General features: G+C 53.0%; 1 protein-coding gene across 2 annotated transcripts in view; it reads left to right on the forward strand.

Annotated features, from left to right (window-relative positions):
* The window catches only part of HMCN2 (hemicentin 2), a 177,898-nt gene that overhangs the window by 114,364 nt on the left and 45,748 nt on the right, over nt 1-17,786 (forward strand). The window contains exons 47-60 of one of the 2 annotated variants that reach the window (XM_061433841.1): nt 1,100-1,213; nt 1,629-1,715; nt 5,379-5,570; nt 7,331-7,504; nt 7,610-7,726; nt 8,233-8,375; nt 8,741-8,891; nt 10,515-10,733; nt 13,184-13,297; nt 13,916-14,103; nt 15,300-15,396; nt 16,137-16,298; nt 16,489-16,602; nt 17,374-17,576. In XM_061433841.1, coding sequence (XP_061289825.1) covers nt 1,100-1,213; nt 1,629-1,715; nt 5,379-5,570; nt 7,331-7,504; nt 7,610-7,726; nt 8,233-8,375; nt 8,741-8,891; nt 10,515-10,733; nt 13,184-13,297; nt 13,916-14,103; nt 15,300-15,396; nt 16,137-16,298; nt 16,489-16,602; nt 17,374-17,576 — 2,075 coding nt within the window. The remainder of the gene's footprint in view (nt 1-1,099; nt 1,214-1,628; nt 1,716-5,378; nt 5,571-7,330; nt 7,505-7,609; nt 7,727-8,232; nt 8,376-8,740; nt 8,892-10,514; nt 10,734-13,183; nt 13,298-13,915; nt 14,104-15,299; nt 15,397-16,136; nt 16,299-16,488; nt 16,603-17,373; nt 17,577-17,786) is intronic. The other variant, XM_061433842.1, reaches the window with a different exon arrangement.

Here is a 17,786-nt window from a genome sequence, read left to right on the forward strand (position 1 = left end):
AGGCAGTATCCCATCAGAATCTTGCAGGGACTTCCAGGCCCACTGAGGCTTGGCCTCAATGACCCATCAATTATTCCATGCAGCCCAAGCTGGGATGGTAAATTTCCCCTCGTGTATCACTTCCTGTCACTTGGTAGGGGCTGCAGTATTCATCGGATGAGATGAATTCAGAGACTGCATCTGGGTCTGGCAGAAAGGAGAGTGGTAATCGATTAGTGATGTCTGCCCTGGGTACAGGAGTAGCCGTGATGGCAAGTCCTGTATATCTGCTTTCCTTGGGCTGGTCTTAGGAAATCCTTGTGTTCCCCTGAGAGGAATTGGTTCACCTCTGAGAGGTCCTTGGGAGAAGGTGGACTTTCACCAGGTCCATCAGAGTAGAATGGGGTTCTGATCTGAGCCAGGATTACATAAACCACTGCTGTGCTTTCAGCTCTAGTCAATCTACAGAAGAGAGGGTAGCCAGGTGACAGAGTCTTCTTACTAGGACAGGGTCAAGTTTACCCCGTGCTTATGTGTGTTTAGTCACTCAGTCATGTCCAACTCTTTGCAACCCCATGTACCGTAGCCCGCCAGGCTACTCTGTCCATGGGGATTCTCCAGGCAAGAATACTGGAGTGGGTTGCCATGCCCTCCTCCAGGGGATCTTCCCAACCCAGGGATTGAACCCAGGTCTCCCACATTGCAGGCAGATTCTTTACCATCTGAGTCACCCGGGAAGCTTAAGAGAAGTTTACCCTGGCGTAGGTCTAATATCCAGGCTTCCCTGGTGGCTCAGTAATAAAGAATTCACCTGCTAATTCAGGAGATGAGGGCTTGATCCCTGGGTTGGAAAAATCCTCCGGAGGAGGACTTAGCAACTAAACAATAGGACTTAGCGACTAAACAACAGCAAGGACTAATGTCCAGAGAGCTCCATCCATCTGTTGACCCTCCAGGTCTCAGTTTCCCTCTCTGAGGAATGGAACACTGTGGGAGGCAGACTCATAAACATCTAAATATAATGCCCAGCGTGTTCCTCCTTCCAGTGGGCAGCCTGGGCTCAGCTGGGGACAGAAGGCTGCTCGCAGCTGTGCTTGGAGCCCACTCTCCCGCTTCACAGGTGGCTGGATGCTGAAGCTGACCCGGGCGCAGGAGCAGGACAGAGGCCTCTACTCCTGCCTGGCCAGCAACGAGGCTGGGGAGGCACGGAGGGACTTCAGCGTGGAGGTCCTGGGTATGTCACCGCATGGTTCTCACGGGCGCCCACCCATCCTTCCTTCCAGCCTGCGAGCCTCTGGGAGTGGACCCAGCACAGACAGGAGGGAGAGACCAAGCCTTGTCTTCTTTGCCTCATCAGCAGCCTCTTTCTGAGGCTGCCATAGAACTTTCCAGAAACAGCCAGAATCAACCCAAGATGAAAGGGGGCAAAGATTTTCAATACCACCCAACTGCCTTCCTCTGATTGGGGCCTTCTCCCAGCGGCACTGGTATTTGCCTCAGCCAGCTGCAAATTTTTATTAGATCCCCTGCCCCATAGCAGCAGGTGTGAGGGAATGGAGAATGGAAGACAGATACAGTGGGCGCTTGGCTTCCTGCTCCGTGGTTGCTCAGTCTGGTCAGTGAGCGTCTGTCTTCCCTGCTTCTCGCAGTTCCTCCCAGTATTGAGAAGGAGGACGTGGAGGACACAGTCAAGGTCCCCGAGGGGGAGATGGCCCACCTGATGTGCAACGTCTCAGGTAAGGGCCACACAGCGGACTGGAGGAGGGTGAAGAGGCAGCTGTGGGAGGAGGGGTCTTCAGAGATCTGGGGTGCCTGCCCACTGCCCTGCTGTTCCCTGCAGGGTGTCCCTTGCCATCTTGGACTTTTCACTCTCTATGCCTCTGCCACAAACACTCTTCCTTACTCATCTGACTGCAGAGCTCAGTTCAGTCGCTCAGTCGTGTCGGACTCTTTGCGACCCTATGGACTGCAACACGCCAGGCCTCCCTGTCCATCACCAACTCCAGGAACTTGCTCAAACTCATGTCCATTGAGTTGGTGATGCCATGCAACTATCTCATCCTCTGTTGTCCCCTTCTCCTCCCACCTTCAGTCTTTCCAAGAATTAGGATCTTTTGCAGTGACTCAGTTCTTTGCATAAGGTGGCCAAATATTGGAGTTTCAGCTTCAGCGTCAGTCTTTCCAATGAATATTCAGGACTGATTTCCTTTAGGATGGATCTCCTTGAAGTCCAAGGGTCTCTCAAGAGTCTTCTCCAACACCGTGTTTCAAAAGCATCAATTCTTCGGCGCTCAGCTTTCTTTATGGTCCAACTCTCACATCCATACATGACCATTGGAAAGACCATAACTTTGACCAGAAGGACCTTTGTTGGCAAAGTAATGTCTCTGCTTTTTAATATGCTGTCTAGGTTGGTCATAGCTTTTCTTCCAAGGAGCAAGCGTTTTTTAATTTCGTGGCTGGAGTCACCATCTGCAGTGATTTTGGAGCCCAAAAAAGTAGTCTCTCACTGTTTCTATTGTCTCCCCATCTATTTCCCATGAAGTGATGGGACTGGATGTTGTGATCTTAGTTTTCTGAATATTCAGCTTTAAGCCAACTTTTCCACTCTCCTCTTTCACTTTCATCAAGAGGCCTTTTAGTTCCTCTTCACTTTCTGCCATAAGGGTGGTGTCATCTGCATATCTGAGGTTATTGACATTTCTCCCAGCAGTCTTGTTTCCAGCTTGTGCTTCATCCAGCCCGGCATTTTGCATGATGTACTCTGCATATAAGTTAAATAAGCAGGGTGACAATATACAGCCTTGATGTACTCCTTTCCCGATTTGGAACCAGTCTGTTGTTCCATGTCCAGTTCTAACTGTTGCTTCTTGACCTGCATACAGATTTCTCAGGAGACAGGTCAGGTGGGCTGGTATTCCCTTCTTTTAAAGAATTTTCCGCAGTTTATTGTGATCCACACAGTCAAAGGCTTTGGCATAGTCAATAAAGCAGAAGTAGATGTTTTTCTGGAACTCTCTTGCTTTTTTAATGATCTAGTGGATGTTGGCAATTTGATCTCTGGTTCTTCTGCCTTTTCTAAATCCAGCTTGAACATCTGGAGGTTCGCGGTTCACATACTGTTGAAGCCTGGCTTGGAGAATTTTGAGCATTAGTTTGCTAGCGTATGAGATGAGTGCAATTGTGTGGTAGTTTGAGCATTTTTGGGCATTGTCTTTCTTTGGGATTGGAATGAAAGCTGACCTTTTCCAGTCCTGTGGACACTGCTGAGTTTTCCAAATTTGCTGGCATATTGAGTGCAGCACTTTCACAGCATCATCTTTTAGGATTTGAAATAGCTCAACTGGAATTCCATCACCTCCACTAGCTTTGTTCATGGTGATGCTTCCTAAGGCCCACTTGACTTTGCATTCCAGGATGTCTGGCTCTAGGTGAGTGATGACACCATCATGATTATCTGGGTCGTGAAGATCTTTTTTGTACAGTTCTCCTGTATATTCTTGCCACCTCTTCTTAATATCTTCTGCTTCTGTTAGGTCCATACCATTTCTGTCCTTTATTGTGCCCATCATTTAATGACATGTTCCCTTGGTATCTCTAATTTTCTTGAAGAGATCTCTAATCTTTCCCATTCTATTGTTTTCCTCTATTTCTTTGCACTAATCACTGAGGAAGGCTTTCTTATCTCTCCTTGCTATTCTTTGGAACTCTGCATTCAAATGGGTATATCTTACTTTTTTCCTTTGCCTTTCACTTCTCTTCTTTTTTCAGCTATTTATAAGGCCTTCTCAAAGAAACATTTTGCCTTTTTGCATTTCTTTTTCTTGGGGATGGCCTTGATCACTGTGTCCTGTACAATGTCACTAACCTCAGTCCATAGTTCTTCAGGCACTCTGTCTATCAGATCTAATCCCTTGAATGTGTTTGTCACTTCCACTGTATAATCATAAGGGATTTGTTTTAGGTCATACCTCAATGGTCTAGTGATTTTCCCTACTTTCCAATTTAAGTCTGAATTTGGCAATAAGGAGCTCATGATCTGAGCCACAGTCAGTTCCCAGTCTTGTTTTTGCTGACTGTTTAGAGCTTCTCCATCTTTGGCTGCAAAGAATATAATCAATCTGATTTCAGTATTGATCATCTGGTGATGTCCATGTGTAGAGTCTTCTCTTGTGTTGTTAGAAGACGGTGTTTGCTATGACCAGTGTGTTCGCTTCGCAAAACTCTGTTAACCTTTGCCCTGCTTCATTTTGTACTCTCAAGACCAAATTTGCCTGTTACTCCACATACCTCTTGACTTCCTACTTTTGCATTCCAGTCCCCTATGATGAAAAGGACATCTTTTTTTGGGTGTTAGTTCTGGAAGGTCTTGTAGATCTTCATAGAACGGTTCAACTTCAGCTTCTCCAGCATTACTGGTAGAGTCATAGACTTGGATTCCTGTGCTACTGAATGGTTTGCCTTGGAAACAAACAGAGATCATTCTGTCGTTTTTGAGATTGCATCCAAGTACTGCATTTCAGACTCTTTTGTTGACTGTGAGGACTAGTCCATTTTTTTCTAAGGGATTCTTGCCCACAGTGGTATATATAATGGTCATCTGAGTTAAATTCACCCATTCCAGTCCATTTTAGTTCACTGATCTCTAAAATGTCGATGTTCATTCTTGCCATCTCCTGTTTGACCACTTCCAATTTACCTCGATTCATGGACCTGACATTCCAGGTTCCTATGCAGTGCTGTTCTTTACAGCATCAGACCTTGCTTCCATCACCAGTCACTGGGTGTCTTCATTCTTTCTGGAGTCATTTCTCTGCTGTTCTCCTACAAGGACCTAGTGTTCCCCTGTCGCAGCATTGACTCCACTGGGCCAGAGTGGCCTTGTGACATCTGTCTACCCCATCCAGGCTCTGAGCTCCATGAGAACCAAGGACTATCTTGTCACCATGGTTCCCCCAGTGCCTGGCAAAGTAGGCTCCCATTAATGCTTGTGGCCTGGGAGAGATGGATGGATGGATGGATAGATGGATGAATGGACAGATGGGTGAATGTGTGTATGTATGAATGGATAAAAGGATGGATGGATGGGGTGGGGTGGGTAGATGGATGGATGGATGATGAATGGATGGATGGAAAGAATAATTTGCCTTTATGTCCTGCCTGTCTGTACCAAGCCATCCCTGCCCACAACCTGGGAAAGGAAACGGTAACCGAATCACATAGGAAAGGGTCCGGGCCAGGTTTGACGGCTGCTTCTGTGTCTTGCCCTGCCACACGGGCCTCTGGACTGAAATGGAGAACGATGTCTCCCACCCCATCTCGGAGCTGCCTCTGGCCTCTGGTTTGACCTGGTGAAAACCTACTGAATCGTTTCACCTGCCTCTCCCCTCTGCATACAGGCCACCCACAGCCCAAGGTCACATGGTTCAAAGACGGCCAACCCCTAGCTAGTGGAGATGCCCACCACATTTCTCCAGATGGAGCCCTCCTGTGGGTCCTCCACGCCAACCTGTCTAGTGCGGGCCACTACGCCTGCGTTGCAGCCAACGCCGTAGGGGAGAAGACCAAGCATTTCCAGCTTAGCGTCCTGGGTAAGTGCCAAACATCTCCTGGTGACCCTAGGTTCAAGCAGAAGGGAAAACCAAGGTGACCAACTCCTTACAGGCAGCTTCCCACAAAGCACTTTACTTTTGTTTCTTCCATGTCAGCAACAACAGAAGTAACAACAGTGGGTATATTGGCTAAACACCTACCACGAGCCAGGCATGTGGAGAGGCCTGATTAGTTGAATGGGGGTGGGGGCACCGAGCAGCACGTGGGATCTTAGTTACTTGACTGGGGGTCGAAGCCAAGCCCTGTGCACTGGGAGGCAGAGTCCTAACCACTGGACCACAGGCGTCCCCTGACTATCCTAGGAGGTGGGAGATGTGCTTGTCCCCCGGTCACTAGTGAAGCTGTGAGGCTTAGAGAGGTGACAAGACTCTAGGCCTCAGGGTGGGGGCTTACACCCAGGCAGTCATTCTCCCAAGAGCCATCAGCATGAACTGTCTCATTAGGAGAAGCAGGGTTCTAGAAGATTAGACAGATCTGTTTCTCAAAATGCTATTGGCAGGACTTCCCAGATGGCTCAGTGGTAAAGAATCCATCTGCAATGCAGGAGACACAGGAGACCCAGGTTCGATCCCTGGGTCAGGAAGATCCCCTGGAGGAGGACATGGCAACCCACTCCAGTATTCTTGCCTGGAGAATCCCATGGACCGAGGAGCCTGGCAGGCTGCAATCCATGGGGTCGCAAAGAGTCAGACATGACTGAAGTAACTTAGCATGCAGAGCACGCACAAAACTTCCCTAGAGGTCCAGTGGTTAAGAATCTACCAGCCAATGCAAGGGACTCAGGTTCGATCCCTGCTCTTGGAAGATTCCACATGGCCTGGGGGCAACTAACCCTGTGTGCCACAACTACTGAGCCCGAGGTCTAGAGCCTGCAAGCTGCAATTACTTGTCCTGCACACCCTGGAGTCTGAAGTCTGCTACAGGAGAAGCCACTGCAAAGAGAAGCTTGTATAGCGTAACCAGAGACTAGCCGCCCCTCGTCACAGCTAGAGAAAGCCTGCACGTAGCAACAAAGACCCAGAGCAGCCAAAATTAATTAATGAAAAATGAAATAAACTGCTGTTGGTAAAAAGGAGGGTCCCCAGCAAGAGCTGAAAGAGAATATTTGGGGACCCATGAAAGCAGAGCTATTTTACTCAGCAGAGAACAAAACTCCACCCCCACCTCTGCTCAGAGCAGGGTACAAATTGGAACCACACACAGAACTGGGAAGACTGTGGAAAAATTAGTAGATGTCTGGATGTTAACAGGGGCTTCCCAGGTGGCGCAGTAGTAAAGAATCCGCCTTCCAGTGCAGGAGACACAGGAGACGGGGGTTTGATCCCTGGGTCAGGAAGATCCCCTAGAGGAGGAAATGGCAACCCACTCCAGTGTTCTTGCCTGGAAATCCCATGGACAGAGGAGCCTGGCGCGATATAGTCCACGGGGTCATAAAGAGTCGGACACAACTGAGCCTGCACACGCATGGATGTTAAGAGCTTATTGGGGAAATAGAGGCAGACTTGACCAGCTTCCCCTATGATATGGCTTAGTAAGGGAGAGCCTGGGCTCTGGGCCACCCAGGCCTGAATTGAAGTCTGGCTGCACAGGGCGTGGTTCCTCTGAGCCTCATTTCCCATCTGTGTAACACAAACAACAACAGCACTGAAGCCCAGCACCAGGGTCTCAGACTTTTCCGGGTCCTCGGGCCCAGGGTGGGGGATCCCTGTTCAGGAGCGCACCCCCTGCCCCACTGCAGTGGTTCCCACCGTCCTGGGAGTGACGGAGGACAGCGTGGACGAGGAGGTGACTGTGACCATCAACAACCCCATCTCTCTGATCTGCGAGACGCGGGCCTTTCCCGCCCCCACCATCACCTGGATGAAGGACGGGGTCCCTTTTGAGGCCTTGAACAACATCCAGCTGCTCCCAGGTGATGCCCTCGAGGGGATGGGGGGAAGGGGGGGAGGTAACATGTCACCAGGTTGGGTCAGAGGCAGGCAGCCAGGGGTGACCCTGGCCGCTGTCCTACCCCAAGCAGGCACCCACGGGCTGCAGATTCTGAATGCCCAGAAGGAAGATGCGGGCCAGTACACCTGCGTGGTCACCAACGAGCTGGGCGAGGCCATGAAGAACTACCACGTGGAAGTCCTCAGTGAGTCAGGGACCGGCCAGGGCACCGGCTGCGTGGGCAGGAGGCTGCCTGGGAGTGCCGGGGCTGCACTTGACACCCCAGGCACCTTCATGTGACATGTCCCCTCTGATAGTCCCTGGCCAGCCAGGCCAGCTCGGTCCATTTAGGGCCTAGAACTTAGGAGGAGGGAACCAGTGAGTTAGGACTGGGTCACGTGGATGCCTAGACCCACAGCAATCCTGGCTTCCTTTTGCCACTCGCACTGCGGTGCAATAATACCGCCCACAGCTGGAGACCTGGTACTCCCGGAAGGGTCCCCAGAGGTCACCCCAGGAATCCCCCTGCCTCAGACCTGCCCTGTCCCATAACCATCTCTCCCCAGGAGTGGGTGGGTTACCAGGCTCCCTGTTCCTCTGCTCTGGAGAGACAGCCCCCTCCATTTCTGGGATGGGCTTAGGGGCTGGGGGGTGCAGGGTCTCAGCACCTCTTCTCCCGGCCTGCTCCTCAGACTCCTTTATGGTTTTCAGTCCCCCCTTCCATCTCCAAAGATGACCTCTTCGGGGAGGTCAGCATGAAGGAAGTGAAGACCAAAGTCAACAGCACCTTGACCCTGGAGTGTGAGTCCTGGGCTGTGCCCCCGCCCACCATCAGCTGGTACAAGGACGGACAGGTGAGCTCAGGAGCCCCTGGCGGCCTCAGATTCTCAGTCTGGGCCCCCCTCATCTGCAGAACCTTCCAGAAAAGGCAGTCATAGCAGCAGGCCCCAGAGCTGTCCTGGGCCCTGCCCCATCCTTTATATTTTAATAAGAAGCTCAACTCTTTATAGAAAACAAGTCTCACATGCATGAAACCCTATATTCACTCACTGAATTCTCTTCTAATTTTTACGTTCTGTGGGTCTGGTGTTACAGAATTGTCAGGGTGCTCTGATCACTTTATGTGGTGTTTTAAAACCCATGTGAAAATGGAAGTAACTCATCTGGGTGCTTTCTAGCCCTCATTCCTGATCCCTGTCCCCTCTCTTTCCTCCTCCAGCCCGTGACCCCCAACCAGCGTGTCCACATCCTTGGTGAAGGACGGTTGCTCCAGATCCAGCCCACGCAGGTCTCCGATTCTGGGCGATACCTGTGCGTGGCCACCAACGTGGCCGGCGAGGATGACCAGGACTTCAACGTGCTCATCCAGGGTGTGTGGGGCCACGGGGCGGGGGTCAGTGGGACTTGGGGGGTGTCAGTGCTTCTGGGGCGGCCTGGCAGGAGGGCTCTATTCTCATCGCTGTCTGCACATCTGGCCCCCCGAACCCTGGCCTGGGCTCTTTCAAGAGCCCTGGTGGACCGGGACATCACTGCCCCCCAGGCCTTAGTTTTACCTTTGTAATATATGGGCGATCAGGGAACTTTCCTGATGGTCCAGTGGTTAAGACTTCCCCTTCCAATGCAGCGGGTGTGGGTTCCTGGTCCAAGAAGGCAGATCCCAGAGGCCTCTTGGCCAAAAAAACAAAGCATAAAACAGAAGCAATATTGTAACAGAGTCAATCAGATCAGATCAGTCACTCAGTCGTGTCCGACTCTTTTCAACCCCATGAATCACAGCACGCCAGGCCTCTCTGTCCATCACCAACTCCCGGAGTTCACTCAGACTCACGTCCATCGAGTCAGTGATGCCATCCAGCCATCTCATCCTCTGTCATCCCCTTCTCCTCCTGCCCCCAGTCCCTCCCAGCATCAGAGTCTTTTCCAGTGAGTCAACACTTCACATGAGGTGGCCAAAGTACTGGAGTTTCAGCTTTAGCATCATTCCTTCCAAAGAAATCCCAGGGCTGATCTCCTTCAGAAATGACTGGTTGGATCTCCTTGCAGTCCAAGGGACTCTCAAGAGTCTTCTCCAACACCACAGTTCAAAAGCATCAATTCTTCGGCGCTCAGCCTTCTTCACAGTCTAACTCTCACATCCATACATGACCACAGGAAAAACCATAGCCTTGACTAGACAAACCTTTGTTGGCAAAGTAATGTCTCTGCTTTTGAATATGCTATCTAGGTTGGTCATAACTTTCCTTCCAAGGAGTAAGCGTCTTTTAATTTCATGGCTGCAGTCACCATGTGTAGTGATTTTGGAGCCCAGAAAAATAAAGTCTGACACTGTTTCCACTGGTTCCCCATCTATTTCCCATGAAGTGATGGGACCTGATGCCATGATCATCGTTTTCTGATTGTTGAGCTTTAAGCCAACTTTTTCACTCTCCACTTTCACTTTCATCAAGAGGCTTTTTAGTTCCTCTTCACTTTCTGCCATAAGGGTGGTGTCATCTGCATATCTGAGGTGATTGATATTTCTCCCGGCAATCTTGATTCCAGCTTGTGTCTTCCAGTCCAGCGTTTCTCATGATGTACTCTGCATATAAGTTAAATAAACAGGGTGACAATGTACAGCCTTGACAAACTCCTTTTCCTATTTGGAACCAGTCTGTTGTTCCATGTCCAGTTCTAACTGTTGCTTCCTGACCTGCATACAAATTTCTCAATAGGCAGATCAGGTGGCCTGGTATTCCCATCTCTTTCAGAATTTTCCAGAGTCAATAAAGACTTTTTAAAAATGGTCTGCATCAGAAAAAAAAACAGATCTTTAAAAAAAATTAGCTGATAATAAAGGAAAAAAGATCATTTAAAAAAAACTGCTTTGATGAAAGGGATTGGCTCAATCGATGAAATTTCCCTGCCTAGGGGAGGCTGGGACGGGAATCTCTGAACAGAGGTTCATGCCCATCTCTCAATGGTGTGTCTTGACGGCTTTGTCCTCCGCTCCCCAGTACCCCCCATTTTCCAGAAGGTGGCTGATGCCACTGCAGACTTTGAGACCCCGTTCTGGGGTGAAGAGGCCCGGGGTGGGGTGACGGAATACCGGGAGATCGTGGAGAACAACCCTGCCTACCTGTACTGCGACACCAATGCGGTGCCAGCCGCGGAGCTGACCTGGTACAGGGGGGACCGCCCCCTCTCCATCGAGGACGGGGTGTCTGTTCTGCAAGGTAGGCCAGGGCTGCGTGGAAGAGCGGGCCCTTTACAGGCAGGCAGCAGGGTCACACCCACACCAGGGCTGGTCGCCTCCGCCTTTCGGTGCGGCCTGAGGTCTCCTGCCTGCTGCTTGCTGTCTGACCCCCGGCAGGGCATGTGACCACTCTGGACCTCAGCCGCCTTTCATAAACTGGGGCTAGAAGTCCTTTACCTGTTTGAAGGCAAGAACAGGATCCCCTTCTGCCTCTGGTTAGAACAGAGGTCCTCGTCTGCACCACGCCCACCTCTGGGCTTCGAGATCTGTAATGTCCTGGCCCCTTTTTCCGGGGGGAGGGGGCAGTTCCTTTATTAAGACCCCAAATGTTGAAGAAGCTCTCATGGGGCTCTGATGCCCACCCAGGATCCAAGATCATGGCTCATGTGACCTTAAAAAAAAATTATTTATTTTTAATTGGAGGATGGTCGCTTTACAGCACTGTGTTGATCTCCGCCATATATCAACACGAATCAGCTGTAAGCATACGCATGTGCCTTCCCTCTTGACTCTCCCTCCCACCTTCCACCCCTCTAGGTTGTCATGTGACCTCTTTCTGTCTTTTTCCTGCTTTACATATTTGTTTATTTAAAGTTGGGCTTCCCTGATAGCTCATTTGGTAAAGAAACTTTTAAAGTTATTTGCTTTTTTGTTAAAAACATAAACACTTTTTCTTTTTTTATATCTAAATTTTTTAAAATTTTGCAGTGCTGTACTGGTTTCTGCCATGCGAAACGCGAATCAGCCATAATCATAGAGTACACCCCTCCCTCCCTAGCCTCCTCCCCTCCCCCCTTCCATCCATCCAAGCCATCACCGAGCTCCAGGCTGGGCTCCCTGCGCCACACAGCAACTTCTCACCGGCTCTCCATTGCATGGACATTTTGTATTTATGCCAACGCTACTCTCTGCATTTGCCCCACTCCCTGCCTCCCCTACTGTGTCCACAAGTCCAGTCTCTACATCTGCGTCCCCATTCCTTCCCCACAAGTGGGTTCATCAGTATCAGCTTTCTGGATCGCTTTACCGTCTGAGCCACCAGGGAAGCCCTGTAGATCCCACATATATGCGTTAATATACTATATTTGTTTTTCTCTTCTTGACTTACTTCACTATGTATATAACAAGCTCTAGGTTCCTCCACCTCACTAGGACTGACTCAACCCCTTCCTCTTTTATGGCTGAGTATATATTCCAGCGTGTTTATGTACCACATGTGTTCTATTCACTCATCAGTCGATGGGCATCTAGGTTGCTTCCTGCCTAAACAACTGCTTCATCTTAGAATAGTTTTTTACGGACGGCTTTGAATTAAAGGGTTCTGGGGATGGGGCTTAGAAACGCCTGGCTTCCCTGGGGAGGAGGGGTCCAGGACTGGGAGGAATCCCAGACACAGAGCCCGGGTGGGGTGGTCGCCCGGCTCACGGTCACGCGGTGCCCGGCCAGGCACGGGTCAGCGGTGACGCTGGTGGCGGAGGGAAGAATGAGGGGGCTGTAGGGCGAACAGCCATGCCAGGGTTTGGACTTTGGTGCTCGTGAAAGAAGGCGACCCCTTGGAGATCTGGGAGAGGCAGGGCTTACGGAAAGATGTAATTGACCCCTTAAATGGCCACTGCCCTCTGGCTTGGGGACACAAAGAGCTCAGTCACATGCTGACCCTCAGTCCCACCATTGGTCTCTGCCCTGGCCACAGAACCCCTAATCCTGGGCACACAGTGCTCATAGTCACAGCTGATCTTAATTCTGGCCCTGATCATAGATTAATCTCACACATTAAGTGATCCCTCCCTTGACCATGGCCACAGCCTCCCTAGTCCAGGCTACCACCCCTTGGCTCTGCATATAATGAGCCCCTGGTTCAAATCCTACTCACAGCCCATCACATCCTGGGTTGGCCACCCCCCAGCCCAGGATTCTGAGCACACAGTCACCCAAACCCCACTCCTGCTAGACACAAGTTCCAGCCCCCTTGATGCCAGAGTCTGGCCCTGGCTGGCTCTCGATCGCAGAGGGTCCCAGGTGATGCCCCTCAAGAGCCCCCACCTCCAACCACTCCAGCCTCCTGAGAGCCTCTGCCCAGACATGTGCCCAGCTCTCCGCCTCTTCTCTCTGCCTTCATCAAGGAGCTGGGCTCAGCCCTGCCAGGTACTCTTAGGAAGCCTCAGTTTTTCCATCTGTAAGATGGGAGTTGTGACAACACACAGAGTCAGAGGCTGGGTGAATGCTCAGCCCAGGGCCTGGTGCAGAGCAAGCCATTACTGTGCTTTAACTGGCCCTCTTGTGCCGTGACCGGGGCACAGCAGGTGCTTCTCTGCATGTCACAGGTTATGTGGGGGGAGTGGGGCAGTGATGTGTCCCAGATCTCCTCCAGGGGAGAGGGCAGGTTTCTTGGTTCTTGCTCAGACCTCTATCTCCCCCATGTCCCTGCAGGAGGCCGGGTCCTGCAGATCCCCCTGGTACGGGCGGAGGATGCGGGAAGGTACTCGTGCAGGGCCTCCAACGAGGTGGGCGAGGACTGGCTGCACTACGAGCTGCTGGTACTGAGTGAGTGGCCTGGCCTGGGGGTGGGCAGTGGGGGAGGCTCAGGTCTAAGGCCCCGTGAGGGCCCCCCACCTCCAGAAGGGGGCCCAAGTAGAGAGCAGGCGTAGTCTTGCCTTTCTCCAAATGGATGATGCAGGGCTTTCGAGCTCGGACTCTGAAACCAGACTGGACTAGGTTCAGATTCCAAGTGAGCTGCTTCCTGGGCCTTCCCTGGTGGCTCAGACAGTAAAGAGTCCGCCTGCAAGGCAGGAGGCGTGGGTTCCGTCCTCAAGTTGGGAAGATCCCCTGGAGAAGGGAATGGCTACCCACCCCAGTATTCTTGCCTGGAGAATCCCAGGGACAGGGGAGCCTGGCGGGCTGCGGTCCATGAGGTTGCAAAGAGTTGGGCACGGCTGAGTGACAGCACACATGAGTTGCTTGCTAGCTGAGTGACCTTGAGTGAATCATAGCCCTCTCTGTGCCCTAGACTTCTTAGCTGTCCCAGGGCTCAGAAGGGCTTGGTGGGCAGGGTTCAAGGAGCCCCAGCTAGCACCTGGCACCAAGACCTCTCGTCTCCACGCCCTGCTCCTCCTGGGGCCTTTCCCAAGGAGGCTGCCCGCTTCTCACCCTCTTCGCCCCCAGCTCCACCTGTGATCCTGGGTGAAACGGAGGAGCTTGTAGAGGAGGTGACCGTCAATGCCAACAGCACCGTCAGCCTGCATTGCCCAGTCCTGGGCAACCCTGCGCCCACCATCTCATGGCTCCAAAATGGGCTGCCTTTCTCCCCAAGCCCACGGCTGCAGGTCCTGGAAAACGGGCGAATCTTACAGGTCAGGGCGACCCCCCTAACCCCTGCTCAGGCTAAAGGCAGTGGCTGACTTCCCTGGTGGTCCAGTGGTTAAAACTCTGCCTTCCTTCCCATAAAGGGCTTGGGTTCAATCCCTGGTTGGGGGGCGGAACTAAGATCCCTCATGCTGCAGGGTGTGGCCAAAAATACTTTTTAAAAAATACTTATTTAAAAACAAAAGCAAAAAAGATTCTGCGTTTCCAGTGCTTCCACTGCAAGGGGTCATGGGTTTGATCCCTGATTGGAGAACTAGGATCTCACATGCCCTGTGGCAAGATCAAAAAATAAATTATAAATAAAGATAGCTGCTGCAGTGACTCAGTTCTGTTTGTCTGGGGACCAACGAACTGCCATCACCTGAAGCTCTTTGCTTGGAAGTGTGTTGGAACCCCTGGGATTTAATTCAGGGTTTCCTGGGTCGGGAAGATCCCCTGGAGAAGGGATAGGCAACCCACTCCAGTATTCTTGGGCTTCCCCTGTGGCTCAGCTGGTAAAGAATCTGCCTGCAATGAGGGAGACCTGGGTTTGACCTCTGGGTTGGGAAGATTCCCTGGAGAAGGGAAAGACTACCTACTCCAGTATTCTGGCCTGGAGAATTCTGTGGACTGTATAGTCCATGGGGTCGCCAAGAGTCGGACACGACTGAGTGACTTGCACTTTCACTTTCTTTCACTTTTACTTAATTATTTAATTCACTGAACAATCGTATGTGAGAAGCCTTGTAGGGCTGCTCGTGGCCCCTGAAAAGGAGCAGAGGCTGGCACACCCACAGCCAGCGTGGCACAGGGCAGCCTTCCTTAGGAAGGCCATCAGATGCTCACAGAGCCGTGTGGGCACCTGGAACCTCAGGCAGCACCTCGGGCCCCCAACATCCAGACACCCCTACACAGGACCCCTGGAGCCCAGCACAGCACAGAGCACCCTTCTCGGGGCTGGGGAGGGGACCATTGTCATCACCCAGTTTGCTACAGGGACTCATCTATCAGCCTCACAGCCCCGAATGTCACAGAAAGCCCTGGCTGGACGTGGGGTGACCTCCCTAAGCATTGCTCCATGTAGACAAAGGTGGTCTTCTGAGGGGGCTCCACCTGGTGCCGGCCGTGCCTGGGATGGGTGGGAGGGAGCCCTCGCGGTTCCTGGGGGGCCCAGAGCCATCGGGCTGGCAACATGCACCCCCAGGTTTCCACGGCGGAAGTGGCTGACGCCACCAGCTACATGTGTGTGGCCGAGAACCCAGCGGGCTCCACGGAGAAGCTCTTCACACTCAGGGTGCAAGGTGAGCCGGGTGAGTGGGCAGCCCCCGCGGGTTCCCCAGATGAGCAAGGGCTGGTCCTCTGGGTTGGCCCTGGCGTGCTCTGTGGGCTTACCAGGCAGGCAGGCAGAGTGCTGCGGTCCTTCCAGCATCCTGGGCCCTCGGTCTGTGCCAGCCTTACCCCAGGACAGAGAACTCTGGAGGACCCTGGCCACTAGACCATCTTAAGCAACCTCGGAGGCTCTCAGAAGAACAAGGTCTTTCCAGCACCACTATTGATCACTTACTATAAGGGCACTTACTTTCCTGGGCTCAAAGCCGAGAGGTGGGCCCCATTTTAGGGCCGTGGAAACAGGCTCGGAGACTCAGTGGGGGTCTCCCTGCCTCCAGAGTCGACCCTCTCAACCTCTGCATTCCTGTGATATGTGCATCTTAGGGGCTGAGATCTCTGGCTCCAGACGTAGTGCAGCTGTGGCCTCAGGGGCAGAGGGATGACAGCGTTGGGCACTCAGGTCTAGGACTTAGCCTGAATTGAATGGATATTCTGGCCCTCCCACTGAGCAGCTGAGTGACCTTGGAAAAATGACTCTCCCTCTCTGATCTCTGAGCTCTGCATTCTCCTCTACAAGATGAGGAAGATGAACAGGAGCTGGTTTGAAGTGCCAGGAGCCCCAGAAGGCCCCATGTGTCACCCTGTGGCCGTCGGCTCCCTGCCGGTCTGTATTGTCACGTCTTTCTTTATTTCGGTGGCCCCGCGGGGACAGTCCCGCCACGAATCGCAGGTCTGAACCCGGAGCAGATCACCGCCACCCTCAACAGCAGCGTCTCCCTGCCCTGCGACGTCCGTGCTCACCCCAGCCCCGAGGTCACTTGGTACAAGGACGGCTGGACCCTCTCCCTGGGAGAAGAGATCTTCCTCCTGCCTGGTGCGTAAACTGAGGCTGAGGGCCTGGCTCGGAGACTCTATGGGGAAGCTGAGTGGCCTCCCCAAATCTGGGATAGAATTGGGGGTCTGGGAGGGCTTTAGGATTGTGGGCGTAGGGTCTGGGGATTGGGGCCTGTTCACTGGTGCCAAGCGCTGGCTCCCCGCCGACCCGCCACCACCACCCCTCGCAGGCACCCACACCCTGCAGCTGACTCGGGTTCAGCTCTTGGACTCTGGGATGTACATATGTGAGGCCCTCAACGCCGCCGGCCGAGACCATAAGCTGGTGCAGCTTAGCGTGCTGGGTACGTGCCATCTGTCCCCCCACCTGCACTGTCCCCGACTCCTTCCATCACCCTCACACCCCTTCTCCAGCACAGTCAGGAGAGGGGCAGCCGGCCCCGGGGGAGCCTGGGACACACCGTGCCGTCTGCTGCAGTGGTGTCTGGGGCACCGTGGGGTTACGTTCCTGGTTACTAGACTCGGACGCCCTTGGGTTTGAAATTCAGCTGTGTGCTTCCTTGCTCTGTGACCTTGGGCAAGTCACTCTTCCTCTCTGAGCCTTGAGTCTCCCATCACTATAAGGTGATGGTTGGTTTAAGGATTAGATGGTGGTATGTGAGCATTTAATCCAGTGCCAGGGCTTCCCTGGTGGCTCACTGGTAAAGAATCCGCCTGCCAATGCCGGGTTCAATCCCTGGGTTGGAAAGATCCCCTGGAGGAGGAAACAGAGCCCCACTCCAGTATTCTTGCCTGGGAAATCCCATGGACAGAGGAAGCTGGCGGGCCACAGTCCATGCGGTCGCAAGAGTCAGGCTCGACTGAAGTGACTCAACACACGTGTACCCCAACTGGGAGGCTGAGCCCAGAGAGGCCAAGAGGCACTTCCCAGGTCACCCAGCAGGTCCTCGGCGTGCTGGCCTGGATTCTCTTAGTCCAGCCCCCGGGGTCAGTGCAATCCCCTGGGGTGGGGTCTGCTGTGTGACCCTTTCTCTCCATAGATGGTTAGCCTGCAGGGATGTTGGGGAGGACAGGGGAAGGCCTCGGCCCCTCACTTGGCTCGTCTCCTGCCCCAGTTCCCCCCACCTTCCGGCAGGCACCCAGCAGACCCCAGGATGTGGTCCTGGTGAGTGCAGGGGACAAGGCCGTCCTGAGCTGTGAGACAGACGCATTCCCCGAGCCGACTGTGGCCTGGCAGAAGGACGGGCAGCCCCTGGTCCTGCCAGAGCGAATCCAAGCTCTGCTGGGTGGGCAGAGGCTGGAGATCCAGGACGCCCAGGTGAGCTGTCTGGAGGTGCAGGCGGCCCTGGGCAGCCCTGGAAATGTCACCTCCTGGTGTGCCAGGGGCAGGCGGGCAGCTGGGTGGCAGGATGTGGGGCCTGCTTCCTCCTCGGCCCAGAGAACCCCAGTCCAAGGTGATTAGCAGCCTTGGAGGCGGGAGATGCGGAAAGGGCACCAGACCCCAGGTCTGGCTTGACACTGAGCCACA

Source organism: Bos javanicus, chromosome 11 (genome assembly GCF_032452875.1).
Source record: "Bos javanicus breed banteng chromosome 11, ARS-OSU_banteng_1.0, whole genome shotgun sequence".
In the NCBI taxonomy this organism is placed as follows: domain Eukaryota; kingdom Metazoa; phylum Chordata; class Mammalia; order Artiodactyla; family Bovidae; genus Bos; species Bos javanicus.